We start from the raw sequence: 16,322 nt of genomic DNA, 5'->3' as shown, positions 1-16,322 counted from the left end.
GTTTTTTAAAAAAAGATCTTTTGACAAGTTACACCTTTAAAATTTTGATGATTCCTTAAGTAAACACATTTTTTACCAAAATGAGAGCAGTCAATCCCTAGCTGGCAATGGAAGGGTTCTGCTGTCAGCAAGAACAGGTGGAGTTCTCCTGCTCTCAATCCCATCTCAGCTCCCTCTGAACCCAACAGACATTTTATTTTGCTGTGTGTTTCAGTGAAGAGACCTGTGCTGGGCTCTGCATTTAGGGAAAAAATTCCCCCCTTGGGGAAAAATTGCATCACTGGATGCTAGACATCTAAATTATTGGCTAAATTAGCTGGAGAGTCTCCCAAGACTCCTTGTAGAGTGGGTAGATACAGAGATTTACATCCACTTTGCATATTAAAAAACCTAAATTAAGGTGCCTTAATAAGCAAGCTGAGTCCCACTGAAGGTGAATCCATAACCTCAGAGAGCTGAGCTGCCTATTGCATTTCCCAGTCCTGGAATTCCTCTTATTTTCAGTGTTCATAGAAATTATTTTGTTTTTCTGGCTGGTGTTTTGGTTGTTGGGTCGTTTGGGGTTTTTTGGGAATTCCTTTTTTGGGGGGGAGGTTGTTGTTTTGGATTTTTGGCTTTTGGTGGGTTTTGTTTGGTTTTCCGTGTTTGTCTTTTTTTTGTTGTCGTTGATTTTCTTGGGTATTTTTGGAAAACCAAATGGGAACCTTTCACAAATAGTTGGGTATTGGTTGAACAATGTCATTTTCACCCTCCAAGAGCAGAAAGTTGAGTGTCCAGAAAAGCATCTGCAGGTGCTTTCCTTATTGATCCTTTTCCTTGCCTTTCTGATTATCCTAAAAGCCATTTCAGACTTCCATGGCAGCTTGCACTTTTGGCAATCAAGCCATACATTTCCTGCTGGAATCGATTGGTTTGTGTCCTTTTGCAGCCAAACAAACCAAAGGCAGCAAGAGTGAAACAACACAAGTGCAAATAACAACCCAAACAAAAGGCAAGGCTGCAAGGATCCATCACTGAGTGACCAGCCAGCACCTGGCTGGAAAAATTACAGAAGTCAACGCACAAGGAAATGCTTCAGAGGAGAAAAAACAATTATTGGAGTGTGTAATGAGTATGCCCAAGCCATATGCCAAGAGTGAAGCCAAACTGAAATAATGAACACAAACAATTAATGAAATGCTCTGAAGGATTGTTGGGTGTGTTTTAATAACGGGCCTCAATCCCAGACAGGAAAGGACTTGAGTCTGTTCCAGGTTTTTGGCCATAAAAAAGAATGATTAATGGAATTCCACCCCTTCTCTGCTAACCTGCACACTGCCCACAGCAGAACCCAGTGTTAACACCACTGAATAATCCTGAACAGGATAAATCAGAGTGCTCCCAGTCAGCAAGGCCATTTCATAATTATCTTCATGCAGGACAGATCACAATCACTGATTTGTTTCCCATTATTCCTCTGGATTGAGAACAGATAAAGAGATTTCCCACTGGTGTGGTTGCAGCAGCTGAGCACTCCTGCTCACATGGGTGAGATTTCTCACTTGGGTTATAAACTGAGTGGCTTTTGTGCTTTCTAATTTTTCTGCTACCTGTATCTCAAATAGACTGTGGACAGAGTAATCAATCTGAAGATGAATATAAATATAAACCTATACTCTACACCTGCATACATACACACCTACAGCTATGAAAAATTACATCCAGCTGAGGTTTACATCAGGATTTATTTGTAAATCTGCTAAGTAGCCCAACATGTTCATTCACAGAATATCAGGAAGAAATTTATTCTTGTCTTTATAAATGACACTGAAGTTGTTGCTATCCCTGAAAGTCAGAAATTCCCAAGTGACTGAAACATAGAGAAGTTTCTGGATCTTTGTAACTCAAGCACACAGAATTGTACCCTGTCATAATTTTTTTTTTCATGCCTTGACCAGCTAATAAAAATGTCACAGACAATGAGAACTCCCCAAATTCCTTTTAGATACTTCAGTTATGGGTTTTTTTGCCTGGGTGCAAGGAAGGATCTCTGTGAACTCTGCAGGTCCCTTTAGGATTATTTTCCATTTTTCCATTATGATTCCGTATTCTAAATATTTTAAAATATTGATTAGATGTATGCAAATTTTCATGGAAATTTATTGGTTCATTTGGGAGGGTAATTACCTGCCCACACATATTTGTGAGGAATTCTACAGAACAATTTCCTTTCTACTTACCTAAACTCTTTCTAATAGGAAGACGGGAAGAAGGAATAGTAATACATTTAACCTAATTGTCATATTTCTGTTTTAATCCATTTCTAAATTTTCTAAATCAATTAATCTCTGACTTATGGCAGCTTTAGACATGGAGAAACTTATTACATCTTTTGGAATTAACTCTTTATTTACAGGAGTAAGCCATAAGAAGTTGAGGATATGCAGACTTTTTTTTTTTCTCCCACAAATATTGTTAAAATCCACATTCTTTCCAAACTACTTCTTCCTTCAATGGAGAAATTGAGTTCCTTTTATGGAGCACTGTTGAAGATTTGGTCCATATCTCTGTATGTTCTTGGTGTTACTGTAAATTCACCATAAATTGTCAAGTCCTCTTGGCAGCCACTTCCCATTTCTTCCTGGATCCTGCCAGCCTTTGGACAAAGAAAGCCAGACCCACCACACTCCTTCTGGTCCAAAGACAAGCAAAGAGGAATCATTTTGTCTCTATTTATTCAGGTTTTGCATTACACAGCTGTAATTTTGGGTCTTTCTGTGGTTCTCTGGGCATTTTCCAAACGTGTTCCCTGTACCTAAAAATCAGAAATACTTCTGATATCTTCTGTCTGTTTATACCATTTCCATTGAGGCTGAATCACACTGAATTTGCAGTGTTATTTTTTTTCCGCTCTCTGAATATGTTGTGGGCACTCAGAGAAGTTCAGTGTGGAAGAGGAGAGAGGCTTTGTTAAACTCTGTGTTGAATTGTGATCCTGTTCAGGAGCATGAAATGCAGCCTGTGCCCATCCCCTAAACAGGGCCTGGACTGGCTGCTGAAAATGGATTTATTTCCTCTGTTTCCTCCACCAGACCACGAGGTCCCACCAGCTCTAATGAGGAGCTGTTTGACTCACCACTAGAACAATTTCCAGGACAGATTATGGAATCTGCACGCTGGAAGAAATTAAGTTCTTTAATTCAGTCGTTTCTCATGCTCTGAAGGTTTGAAGGAGCAAACAAGGAACAAATGCCTCTCAGGGGTGTCCCCACTGGCGTCACTCTGCTGACATCAGGAGTGGATTTGGCCCAAAATCAGTTAGAAGTTATCTTCTCCTACATTTTCCACTGAGATAATTCTATTTATAAACACCAGAAAAGCAAGAAAGTAGGGAGCAGGAGTGAGGAAATGAAGGGCCAGCTTGATTTTAAAATTCTGGCTCTGGAGGGCCATTTAGATTTCAGTGTCACCCTTTGTTGTGGTTTGTTTGGTTTTGTTTTCCAGCTGTAAAAGAGAGCAGAAAGTCTTTTTAACACCCAGAGCTACCCTGAAACAAAAAAAGTAATAATTTGTAAATTCCTTTTGAGGGATCTTAATGTATGTGTACCAAAACTTAATTTAATTTCTGAAATTATCAATCATAGACTTGAGGTCATTTGCTCCTTTGAGTCATTTATTGCTTGCCTGTTTTCTTTGGTCTGTTTATCCTTTTAGAAACAAGTCAAAATTCCTGACAAATGTTATTGACTGGGCAATTATTAACCACAGGCTTTGCCTGAATAATTCCCATTGAAAATCCTGTTCTCATGTGTTGGGATTTTTTTAAGACTCAGAGTCAGAGACTGTTCAAGGTTTGTGTCCAATTTTAGTCCCACTCCAGTGCTGTTGTGGGATTAGTTAGAAATGAACAAATCAAAGAGACATGTTATCATTCTTTTCTTTTGAGACAGAAAAGGTTTGGAGCCACAAATTTATTATTGTGAATAATAAAAGCTCAAGGCTCAAGAGACCTGCTGTTAAATTTTCTCCTCATCTCCCTCCATGCCATTAAATCCTGCCTCCATTTTCAAAGGAATGCAGACTCCAAATTACCAAAAAGACAGTCTGAAAAAATTTCTACTTTCTCTGTCTCCATGGCAACTGTTTATCCCAGAGATCTTTCCAGATGTCCTCTTCACAGGCCCATAAATCTATAATGGGCCAAACATCACTTCAAGGGTGGCAAAACTGTCAGTGGACTGTTCAGCTCTCCAGATTGGGAAGATCTTTCTACCTTTTTAGCCCTAGCTGAAAGCCAGGTTCACTGTGAGGCACATTAATACTTGTGGGGAAAAATATATTAAATATATGTAATATTTTATAGATATGTATTTATTTCTATCCAGCTACTTCAACACCACAATCAGTTGCATCCTTAGATAATATTAATTAAACTATTAACAAAGACAGGCCCCAGCTGACAGTGCTCCACCCTGCTGTCCTTGGTCAATCCCTTTTCATGGCCAGGTTGTGGCCATAGGATGTGACCAAGGAAAGATGGGGCTGTGTGGAAGAGCAACACTTTTTTATGGGTATTAACCCATCTCCTCAAACTCTGCCTTCACTGTGCAACCTTCAAACAGGGTTTTTTATGATGCTTTTCCCAGAAATTACTCTGAGCCCAGCCGTGTAAGGATTAAAATTTGTGGCAGTGTGATGTATGGAGCTTCTCCCTCTCCCCATCTGTCTCAGCCTGGAGAATTAATGAAAGACTGAGCTGGAAAAGTGCAGGATGCTGTCTCCTTCCCCTCAGAAGGGAGGGAAGTGAGTCAGAACCAAGGCTGGGGGAGAATGATGATGTTCTGGCTGCCCCCAAAAACAAGGGAGGAAGACTGTTGGAACCCTGGATGCTGAGAATTTTTTAAACTTTCTGTGCTGCCAGGCACTGACCCCCAAGAGAACACTGCAGTGACCTGAGGCCATGGAGAAGCTTCCAGAATGGAATGATAGAACTGGGATTGTGGGAGTGGAGTTGGGATAGAAGTGTGTGGGAAACTCAGAGTTTGAGGGTTTAGAATACAGTGATGGATATAAAGCAAGATGGAGGTTTTAGATCCTTCTTCTTCACCTTCTTCTCCATGGGTTTGGGTGGTTTTGTGTAAGTGGACAGAAAAGTGCACATTGAGGAATTTGAGTGATTACTTATTGGGTTAAAAGTGAAAATAATTTAGGTGTTATTTCTTAATTGGACAGTTTAGCCTTAAAAGACTTTGTATAGAAAGCTAGTGAGCCATTTTGTAGCTTGTTAGTGGAATGCTGTGAACTCTTAGCTGTGCTAAGGGAAATACAGGCTGGATAGCAGGAGAAAGTTTTTCCCAGACAGAGTGATAAAGTTCTGGAATGTTCTGCCCGAGGAGGTGGTGCAGTCCCCATCCCTGGGTGTGTTTAACAAAGCCTGGATGTGGCACTGGGTGCCAGGGGTGACTTGAGGTGCTGGGGCTGGGTTGGACTGGATGATCTTGAAGGTCTCTGCCAACCTGGTCATTCTGGGAATTCTGGGAATTCTGTGAACTCACAACTTGTAATATAGATAAGAAGTAACAAACATCTAAGCCTGAACATGAAATATCATCTCAAGTGCCTTCAACCCCAACCTTGGCAGGGCAGAAAAGAAGCTGAGAACCAGCAGGGGACCAGGTGATCCTGCAGCTCCCCGTGCTCTCCCAACCCCGTGTCCTGAGCAAGGCTGGATTGTCTGCAGCTGCTGAGCCTGGCACTGCCTCAGCTTCTGGCAGCTTGAAAGGGTCCTCCTGTCCTCCAGCAGTGATGGGAAAAGAAAAAAACCTCCTGATTTTTTCAGTAATTTCAGATCTCCCTGCCTCCCAAACAGCAAATGGGGACTTTCTCAGACAGCACCAGCCAATCCTTTGTGTTATATTCAAAGCAGGTTTAAAAAAAAAAAACAAAAAGCAACAACTCTGCTTGATTTCCCAGCTTATTGGCTTTTTACTCTGCTGCCTAATTAGACAAAGAAATGTTCCAGAGATTTTGCCAAATTGAAGTTCTCCTTTAAAACTCTTCAAAGCTCACCTAAGGCCAGTTGGCTGGCAGCACTTAAAAGATTCTGGAGATTTTCTTGGATGAGGTTTTCTTGGCAGGTATCAATGCAAGAGGAGCAACAAGTGTGACCTTAGAAATAAATATCCTGTGACTGCAAAGAACTAAACAGCTTGAAAAGCAGAAAAAGAATTCTCACTTCTCTGATTGTAAATACCAGCTCCTGTGATTTAAAAGCTGATCTTTGCCATGTATGAAATCTTCAAGAAACAAAAAATTTATGAAATTCAGCATATTTATGATATGTTTTAAAAATTATTTCATAATATTTTAAATAGATAAATGATTAGATATATTATTATAAAATATTTACATCATATGATATTTACATACAATAAATGTGAATTTTTAATTAAAATATGTATTGAATTTATCACAAAGTCATGTTTTATTATAGTATTTTTAAATATAAAATGGTATATTTCTATATTTTATATTTTCAAAATATAATTTTTTTTATTTTAAAGTATAAAAGAATATTTATAAATAATATTAATTTATGAAAATAATGTGCTATAAAATCCAGTATTCCAATCAAAAACCTCAGTGTTTTGAGTGCTTTCCCTTTTAGTTTTTACTATAATCTATTACTAACACAGTACATTAGGAGGGAAATATCTCAACTAGTTTTTTTCTAATGTTCTCTTTTAATAATTAAAGTGATATTTTTAAAAGTTCTCTGCAAACAGTGCTGCACTTGGATCTCTGAGAATGTCATCCCATAGAACAAGTCACTTTACTTATAATGCTGCACCAGTAGATATTGCTGTGCTGGTTTATGTCTCATTCCATAAAGAATGGATTCTAAATAATCATAATATAGTTCTGAGAAAATTTATACTAAGGACAGCTGATGGGAAATATTGAGGTGGGTCAAGTGCTGGTGAATTGGATCATGGTTTATTGTTCCTCACATACCATTTTGGCAGAGAAACTTGGACTGTACCTGTGGAATTCCTCTGATTTAAACTTAAAATTAGGCTTTCTCTCATTGCCTTTTCTAATTAGGGAAAGAAAATAAACATCCCCAGCTGATAATTTATCTTAGAACAGGTTTGCCCAGAGAAATGATGAGGTCTGATCCCTGGAAGTGTTCAAGGCCAGGTTGGATGGGGCTTGGAGTGATGCCTCAGGTTTCAGTTTTTATATTTTTCACATTCTGTGCTGCTTTAGTGTGTGGGGCTGAGCTTCCCATCAGGGCATGGTGAGCTCTGTGCCCAGAGCAGGGAGACAAAACAATTCCTGCTCCAGCTGGGCACCAAGGACAAATGAGCCAAATCTCAGGCCAGGAGCACAAACCCCGTGGGCTGGAGAGAGAAAAACAAGCAGGGTGGGAGTGCCTGGGCTAAAGCTGGGCTGGGACAATGAACTGCAAGGTGGGAATGGAGCAGAGCTGATCCCAGGGAGAGACCCCGGGAGCGCTGGTGCATTTTGGGGCCATTTTGGGTCATCTTGGGTGCAGCCCTGGCTGGGCTCTGCTGCTGCCCAAGGTGCATCCATGGAGGAGATCCTTGGAATCAATCCCTGCTTTATCCTTTAGCTCTGCCCAGCCTCTGCTCTAGCTCAGCCTTCAAAAGGAGTCAGAAGCAGCCTGGGACAGGGGGAGCTGTCCCTGCCCATGGCAGGGGTGAAATGAGATGATCTTGAAGGTCCCTCCCAACCCAAACCATTCCATAGTTTTGTGTTCTGTGATAATTGGAAACTTTCTATCAGTACCACCACAGTTGTCTGGTTCTTTTGTTTTGGTTTTTTTTATTTTTTATTTAATTTTGTGCACTGTTAAAGAAATGCAGAACTTCCCTTAGAGGCACACATAAAGCTTTTATGCTGATGAGGTGAATGAACACCAGGTCAGACAGCACAAGGTTCTTCTCTGGGCAGCGGCAGCATCACTTGGAGAGAAAAAATACTTCCTGATGTATTAACTGGGCCAAATGACCAGATGAAAGAACAGACCTGGTTCTCATAATTCCAAAATTTATCAGGAGCAGAACTGGGAAGAGAAAAAAACCAACTTTTGCTCTCTTATAACTTACTCTGAAATTCCAGGTGATGTTAAATTTTACTCTGTTATGGTCTGGACTTTCAAATTAAACTAAAGAATCTGAGAACCCCAGAATGGTTTGGGTTGGAAGGGAACTTAAAGATCATCTCATCCCACCCCTTGCCATGGGCAGGGACATCTCCCACTGTCCCAGGTTGCTCCAAGCCCTGTCCAGGCTGGCCTTGGACACTTCCAGGGATCCACGGGCAGCCACAGCTTCTCTGGGAACTTCTTCCAGTGTCCCACAGTAAAGAATGTCTAACACCTTATCTATCCCTGCCCTCTGGCAGTGGGAGCCATTCCCTGGGTCCTGCCCCTCCATTTCTTGTTCCCAGTCCCTCTCCAGCTCTTCTGGAGCCCCTTTAGGCCCTGGAAGGGCTCTGAGCTCTCCCTGGAAAGAGCCTTCTCCTCTCCAGGGGAACATTCCCAGCTCTCCCAGCCTGGCTCCAGAGGGGCTCCAGCCCTGGAGCATCTCTGTGGCCTCCTCTGGGTTCATTCCAGCAGCTCCACATCTTTCTGTGCTGGTGGTGGGATCTCCCCAGAGCAGAGCAGAGCTGCAGAATCCCCTCCCTTGTCCTGCTGCCCACCTTGCTTCTGGCTCTCTGGGCTGGGAGTGCGCCGTGCTGGGACTGACAGAGTTCCAGGGTTGGTGTCCAACTTCAACCACCTCCAGGAACAACATTTCTGTGACAGGAACTCCTCAAAGACACCTGCACTTTGAAATGTCAATTACTTTTGGAAATCATATCCCCATGCCCAGGCCACGCTCAAGCCCTTATTTATTTTGGTATTTACCCAGATTTATGAAGGAACAGAGAGCTCCTGTCTCATATTCCCCTCTCTCTGCAAGGCTTTATATGTAGTGTGCCCTTTAGAAGTTATTGTGCACCACATAATTCAGTTTAATATGCTGGTTTGTTACATTACCTTTCCTTTGATATTACTCTCCTGAAGGCAATAGGACCTTGAAGGTGATATTTTAAACCAATAAATGAGGAGAAGAACTGAAAATCAAACTGAATGCTGTAAGCCAGAAGGGTGGATTTTCATCTCAAGCCTTTATTTCCCTACATGAAAAATACAAGAGTCTAACATTCATGTAATTACATCTTTTCCTGATTTGCCAAGGGATCAAATTTTATGCAAATTCTTGTCTATTACCTCCTGTCTATGTATGAATCCATAAATTCTATTGCCCATTGCAATGCTACTCCTTTGTTCAGTCCCCAGTTTTTGAAAAAAGGGGTGCTGGACATAAGAAAAATGTCAATAATTTTGATAGAGAAGGAGACAGGTAGGAATTACCCACATTATTTAGAGGAGGGAATGAGTAAATAGTGAGTAACTACACAGGAATTTGCCATCCAAAAAACCATCTCTGCTTTGCACCTTCTCTTGCCAAAAAGTTGTCAGGGATGAGAGGAAGTATTTTGCACCAGGGCAAGATGAGGACATGGGAGGGTGCTAAGAGGATGTAAAGAAGATTTTAATATAGACATTGTCCATAGGAGATGGAGGTATAGGCACCATAAGAAAACAGGACATAAATCTGCAAAGAACCTAAGGAAACAGGACAGAAATATACCAAAAAGAGAAGTTTTTACACAGTCCTGGTGCCACAGTCACTCCATGGTGATGGAAGACAACAGGCCTTGTCCTCAGGTGGTTTAAAATTAGGTCCATTCCTTCAACTCAGTGAACTTCCCACAAGGGACTGGCTGCCCTGGTAACCCACCCTGCCCCACTGGAGTCCCTCCAAGGGGTCCTTAACCCTAAATCTTGGTATGTCTCCCAAGCGCTGGTGCAAAACAGGGCAAATAACTTGTTAGAAATGCTTTTCTTCTAGAAATCCTGAAATTCTTTTCTTCTAGAAATTCTAAATTTAGGCTTTTTCTCATTGCCTTTCCTAGCCAGGGGAAGAAAACATGCATCTCCAGCTGATAATTTATCTTAGAACAGGCTGCCCAGAGAAGAAGTAGATTTCTTCTTCCCTGGAAGAGTCCAAGGCTGGGTTGGATGGGGAAAATCTGATTTTATATCTACCCACTAGCAAACTGTGGCTCTCAAGTCAGTCCTAGACAGAGGAAAAAAGGAATGTAAGGGACTGATGCCTGAAGACTTTCAGCTTTTTTGTATATTTTTGGCTCTGTAGATTTTTAATACCTAGCTGTGGATTTTCTAGCACTTTCTTGAGCCTTGGACTCTTCCAGGGAAGAAGACATCCACTTCTTCTCTGGGCAGCCTGTTCTAAGATGAATTATCAGCTGGAGATGCACATTTTCTTCCCCTGGTTAGGAAAGGCAATGAAAGCAAGCCGAATTTTAGAATTTCTAGAGGAAAGAATTTTAGAATTTTTGGAAGAAAAGAATTTCTAACAAGTTAATTGCCCTGTTTTCCACCAGCACTTGAGAAACATACCAAGATTTAGGGTGTAGAACCCCTTGGAGGGACTCCAGTGGGGCTGGGGGGGTTTCCAGGACACCAGTCCCTAATGAAATGTAATTTCTAGATGTCCTACTTAATGGAACTTACAAAAATTGTGGAAATCCAATGCCATGCCTGCTCATAGGGATATTTTGTGCACCTGAAATCTTTCATTAAAAGACTGCTCTTGATGTTAGCAATCCTAATATTGTTTTGAGGGTTTTCCTTCTGATTCTGAGCAACAGGACCATCAGCAGCTTCAGAAGAGCTGTTTGTCACTCACTGCTCTCCTGCCAGCATGGCTTGCTTTGAGGATTTTTAAATTTTTTTTCTCCCTCTTGGTGTTTGTCCAGAAATTTCAGGCAAGTGGGAGCCTTTCAGCTGCCAGGAGTAGCAGGTTAGGGAGAGTGTGAAGTGAAAAATGGGAACAGGGTTTGTGAGGACCTCTATGGAGGCAGGATGACTAGAATGGTTTTAATGCTGGGTAGAATTTAAAACATGCATCATTTTAGTTTCCTTGTTAATAAATGTGACCTTTCTCTTAAGGATGTTCCTTTTCAGTGGCTGACAGGTCAGATCCATCCTTAGGTGTGTGAGGCTCCTCCCTCAGCTTCAACAATGAGGAATTTAAACTTGGGTGTCATGGGCTTTGCATGAAATTTATATAAAATCCACAATCTGAAATTCACATAGAAATTCATGTGGAATTGACATAAACAATCTGCTTCTGCAGAAAGGACCCTGCTTTTGAAGTACAAGTACAAAGTGGATCCAGCCCCAGGGAGCTCACAGTCTAAACATGAATTTTATTTCCCTGCTACAAGTAGATGTTTGAGGCAGAGATGGAGGGACTGAGCATGGGGGCTTTTAAAAGCAGCCTGTGGTTCAGGTTCCTCAGGGACATGTCCCAGCCCTCAGCTGGACTCCTTTTCCCAGGCTTGGGAAGTGTCTGAAGGAGATTGTGGAGCCACTGGTGATGCCTCTAACCAGAGAACAGAGTTGGTTCATTTCTACCCCAAAAACCACACTGTACCTGTAGGAAATACAAACATTTTAAAAAACCATTTCCAAGGCAGCTGTGTAAGCTGAGCTTTTTCTTTCCCTCCTTCTACTGAGTGTAGTCAGTGAGGAGATGCAAGCCCACTTCACAGGGTGATTCCCCACCAGTGCCACCTTAAAATGGGATTATTCCTGTCTGGAAAGTCTCTCTGTCTGAGCTACAGAGGAAACTTTGCTTTGCTGAGTAGGGCAAATGGGTAAGGGAAAAAAAAAGTACTCATCTGAAGCTCAGCTAATCCAGATTTAACCTATAGTTGCATGATTCTGTGTTTTCTCAAAAGAATAGGGATCCCAAAGGATCAGCCATCCCTCAAAGGAGAGGGGGGAATAAGTGGAATAAGTGAATAAGTGGAAGCACTTCTCTGCTCATCTCGTGAGAGGGACAGAAGCCCTTACCCAGGACCAGCTGCCAAGTTCTGCACCACTTCTGAGATCTGGGGTGAATCCCACAGGGTTCCCCAAATCCCAGCAGCAGGCTGCAGGGCAGACATGGGAAGGCAGGATTTGTTCTTTCTGCAAACAGCCTTGGCTTGTGCCAGGGGAGGTTTACATTGGAGATTGGGGAAAATTTCTTCACTGGAAGGGTGGTCAAGCATTGGGACAGGCTGAACAGGGGAGTGGTGGAATCACCATCCCCTAAAGTGTTCTGAAACACGTGAGTGTGGCACTTGGGGACAGGGTTTTGTGGTGGACTTGGCAGTGCTGGTTTGGCATTCTGAGAGGGCTTTTCCAACCTTAATGACTCTGTAAATCTGTGATTAATTTGATTCTAAGATCATCCATTAGCAAGATCACCATCTGTAATTTTTTTTACATTCCGTCCCATGTGAAATCTTATTCTTTAAAACTATTCCTTGTTATTACTGATTTCCTAAGATGCTAAAACCTAGGAGAATTTGTCCTCCTTCAATTGGAGGTGCCTGAGCCACCTCTTTCCAAGCCTTCTTGGGCATCCCTACGTCACTGGGCAGTGGGGAGACCCCGTCAGTGCCAGAGGAGACCCTGCTGGGCAGTTTCACACTCAAGTCACTTTGATTTCCGTGGGCAGATTTCACCCAGCAGGAATTGCTGGCTGCAGCGTGGTTTACAAATGTAGGGAGATTGAGCATGCTGCCCTTTATCCCATTTAATTTTCATTTGGTTTTTTGTTGTCATCCTTTTCTTTGCTCTTTTAAATTATTTGCTTCAAGTATGCTTTTCCAAGCAGGATCAGACAATGTTCTTATTGATGGGGAATTCTTTGCAGCCTCCATCTCTCCCTTATTTTAAGGTAAATTACTTGACTTGCTGCTCCTCTCTCCCCTCTCTCCCAATGTCAGCACATCAGTGTTTTCTAATACAATGAACTTGTAATTCCTTTTTAAATGGGGCTGGTTTTTATCTCTGCATGGAATTACCACAAAATCAGCCACCTGCTACAACTGAATTTCATCCCCACTGCCATGGGTTATTTATACTCTGGATGCTCCTGTTCTGCAGCCTGAGGATATCCTTGCATTTCTCTAGTTTGCATTATCCATTGCTGGATAATATTGCAAGACATCTATGTTGAAATAATAATAAGAACTAAAAAAGTTTTTTTCCTATTCCTACTCAACACAGTTAACTCAAGCAAGACCAACAGGTGTTTCTCCAAAGATCTCATTAACCACTGATTATCTCCAGCATCCCTTGCAAGCTAATGTCTCATTAACGTGGATGTTCACACGTAATTTACTTTTGTACATAGTGCCACACTTCAGTGAGCTATAAACCTGTTGCTGCACATCCTCAGATTTACATGGAAAATGCATTTCCTGCTGCATGGACACACACAAGCCATCAAAGGTTGTAATTACCATCCTTAGTACATAAACAGTAGCAAAAAATTATAAAATCAGAATAACCTGAGCTGGAAGGAACCCACAAGGATCACTGAGTCCAAATTCTGGCACAGGACACTCCACTGTCCCCACCGTGTGCTGAGAGAGTCCAAACCTTTCAAACCCCAGGTTTTGAGACTTTTAGAAATATTCTAGTGAATTACAGCATTCATGGGGTGAGATCCTCCTCTGGCAAAGGAAACAATCTGGAATAGGACTGGGAAAAGAGAGGTAGAGGAGCAGCAAATGTAAAGGATTCCTTTATTTTATTTCCAGCTCCTGTGTTGATTTAATGAGCATTTTTGTCACAATTTTGTATTTTGGTGGGTCTTGTTATGATGATGTTGAACATCACAACAACGTTGTTTGACACTGACCTGATTCTTCAAACACAAACTTACTCAGAGCTGCTCTACTCACCACACGTGCTACTCTCAGCCTTCTATTTTTATGAGAAAAATAAAACATAGGACTGGAAAAAAAAATAATATAGGAGGGGATTTGCTGCCACTGAGGCTGATGGGGAAAAAAAAAGACACCAAACCAAATCCAGAGCTGAAAACATCCCTGATGGGGAGCTGCTGAATCACCAGAGCTGGGGGAGCCCACACAGCTTTTAAGAGCTCAACACCCACATCTTGTTAAATTGGACCCATGCCAGGCAGAAATACTTGGAAGCATTATCTGCTTTTCCTCAAGGTTTTATTTCCCTTGGCATGCAGTCAAAGGGAGAGAGTTTTGACAGAAAACCTCGTAGAAAATCATGGAGCTGGAGGCTCTTTTTCAGTTGATGGGATTATTTGCTCAATCTCAACATCAAATGCAAATAGGCAGTGGAAATATTTGGGTTTGGTTCTTCTTTTTTTTCATTCTGAAGCAAAATATGATTTTTATTTGAGATCCACTCATTGAGTATTTTTTTTTTTTAATATTAGTAGGAAGTTGGAGATATTTCTCTGAGTTTTTGTGTGCACTAGATAAGCCTTCTAGGTTTGTGAGCTGGTGAGATGGTGTTTGCAGAATTACAGGAAGGTTTATTCTCCTTGAAAGCCAGTTTTTCACACCTCTGGCACAGAGACCAGAAAGAAGCAGGAGCTGGGTTCCTTTACTGTATTTACAATAAATTTTAAAGTAATTTTTCTTATATCCCAAGAGAAGACCTCTCCCACCCACAGTGACATCAGCTCCTCTCCCTGCATTCATGTAGCAGGAAATTGGGATTTTTTACCACTCAGACCTTTGCTTCAAAGTTTGTTACCTGAGGCATCATCTTTGAACTGTTATTAAAGATCTGCATCTATTTTCAGCTTATGCAAGAAATCATTACAGGTCAAAAATTTCCTCTTTTGACACAGTGAGTTTATATTCCCTAGAGCAAAGGCTGCAGTAAAAATAATGAATGATGTTAGGAGAGTTCTATTTTTTTTAAGAAAATAAGTGGGATGGAAGAGTGAGTTTGTCTCACATATCCACAAAAATGGCTGCAGGATGAAGCAGAAGCTGCTTTTCAATTTTCAGACAAATTCCAAAATGAGTGAACTCCCAAATCTTCACAAGGATTAAAGCCAACAGAAATTCGTGGAATTTAATCAAAGACATGATCCATAAGGTTTTTGGGGGTTGTCTTTTTTAATTAACCCAACCCTTTTGAAAGATAACTAAATGGCAGCAGGCTTCATACTCAAGGGAAAATTTGTTTCTGGAATGTTGGAATGATTTAATTGGGACTAAGGAATGGCATCTTCTGGGAGAAAAAAGTCTGGCCATTACTGTGTGATGCCACCAAGGATTTTATGCTATTCCTATCAAAGAAAAATATTTTTTATCAGGTAAATTGACACTGTTTATTATTCTGAACAAGAATATTTTTCTTTATAGAAGGAAGAAGCAACCACAAAGCTCAGCAGCAGTGTGAGGAAAGGGATGGATTTCCACCACTAATATATTTTAATTTATCCTCCTTCTCTTCCACAGGTTGCCCAGGAATGTGGGACAATATCACATGCTGGAAACCTGCAAGTGTGGGAGAAATTGTCTTTGTCAAGTGTCCTGCACTCTTCAGATTTATCATCTCTGAAGATGGTAAAGTATTTTCTCTTTCTTCTCCACCTCTATCTGGTAAAGCCTCGTGGCCAGCAGGGGTATAAAACCTCACTCAGATCCTCAGACATCAAAACCTCTCCAGCTGGGCTCTGGTTATAAATAAATCCCAGAAAAGCAGGATATTTGTGTGTAGATATGTGAGTGTGCACGGGGTGGGAGGGAAGGTGTGAAAAAAAGCCTTCACACACTCCACAACATGAAAATATCCCAAATCTGAGCTGCCAAAGGGAATATTCTGCCCTTGGGTCTCACTGAATTCAGTGGGGACCCAAATCTTTGTTTGGGTCTTGGGAATACAGTTGGAATCAATTTTAGGAAATAATTAAAATGTAGAGCAGGTTTTGCTTGTGCTGAAGAACAGGTTTGAGATGAGCAGTGAGGAGCTCCATGCTGGGGTCTAGGGGGGAATTAAAGATTTCTGGAGAGAGGCAGAAGTTCCATCACTTTTTTGGGTGTGATGATTTTTTTTTATGTCTCATTAAGCATAAACATAAACACAGACATAACCATCCTTCTGTCCCTGTGCTGGTAATTAACACAGACTGGTCCATTTGCTCCAGATCCCTTCATTAGCTCTGCCCTTTGAGGAACCAGTTCATCCCCGTGGATCCTTTTCCCCAAGTTTATTTTACCAATTAATTATTCATTTACAGCCCTGAGTCTAAAATTTGCTTGTTTTTGCACTGCCACACACACAGAGCACCATTTTTAGGAGCCAGTGTTTCATGCACAGCTCCAGGAATTCTGAAATCCTC

The 16,322-nt window shown here is 41.4% G+C and overlaps 1 protein-coding gene across 3 annotated transcripts in view; it reads left to right on the top strand.

The window, feature by feature from the left end:
* ADCYAP1R1 (ADCYAP receptor type I) overlaps positions 1-16,322 on the top strand; it is a 150,525-nt gene that overhangs the window by 76,046 nt on the left and 58,157 nt on the right. For all 3 annotated transcript variants that reach the window (XM_018909145.3, XM_018909144.3, XM_050971621.1), the window contains one exon: positions 15,439-15,546. In XM_018909145.3, the coding sequence (XP_018764690.1) occupies positions 15,439-15,546 (108 nt within the window). The remainder of the gene's footprint in view (positions 1-15,438; positions 15,547-16,322) is intronic.

Source organism: Serinus canaria, chromosome 2, assembly GCF_022539315.1.
Source record: "Serinus canaria isolate serCan28SL12 chromosome 2, serCan2020, whole genome shotgun sequence".
NCBI lineage: Eukaryota > Metazoa > Chordata > Aves > Passeriformes > Fringillidae > Serinus > Serinus canaria.
Note: the sequence above shows the minus strand (reverse complement) of the source record. Positions and strands in the feature narration are given on the sequence as shown.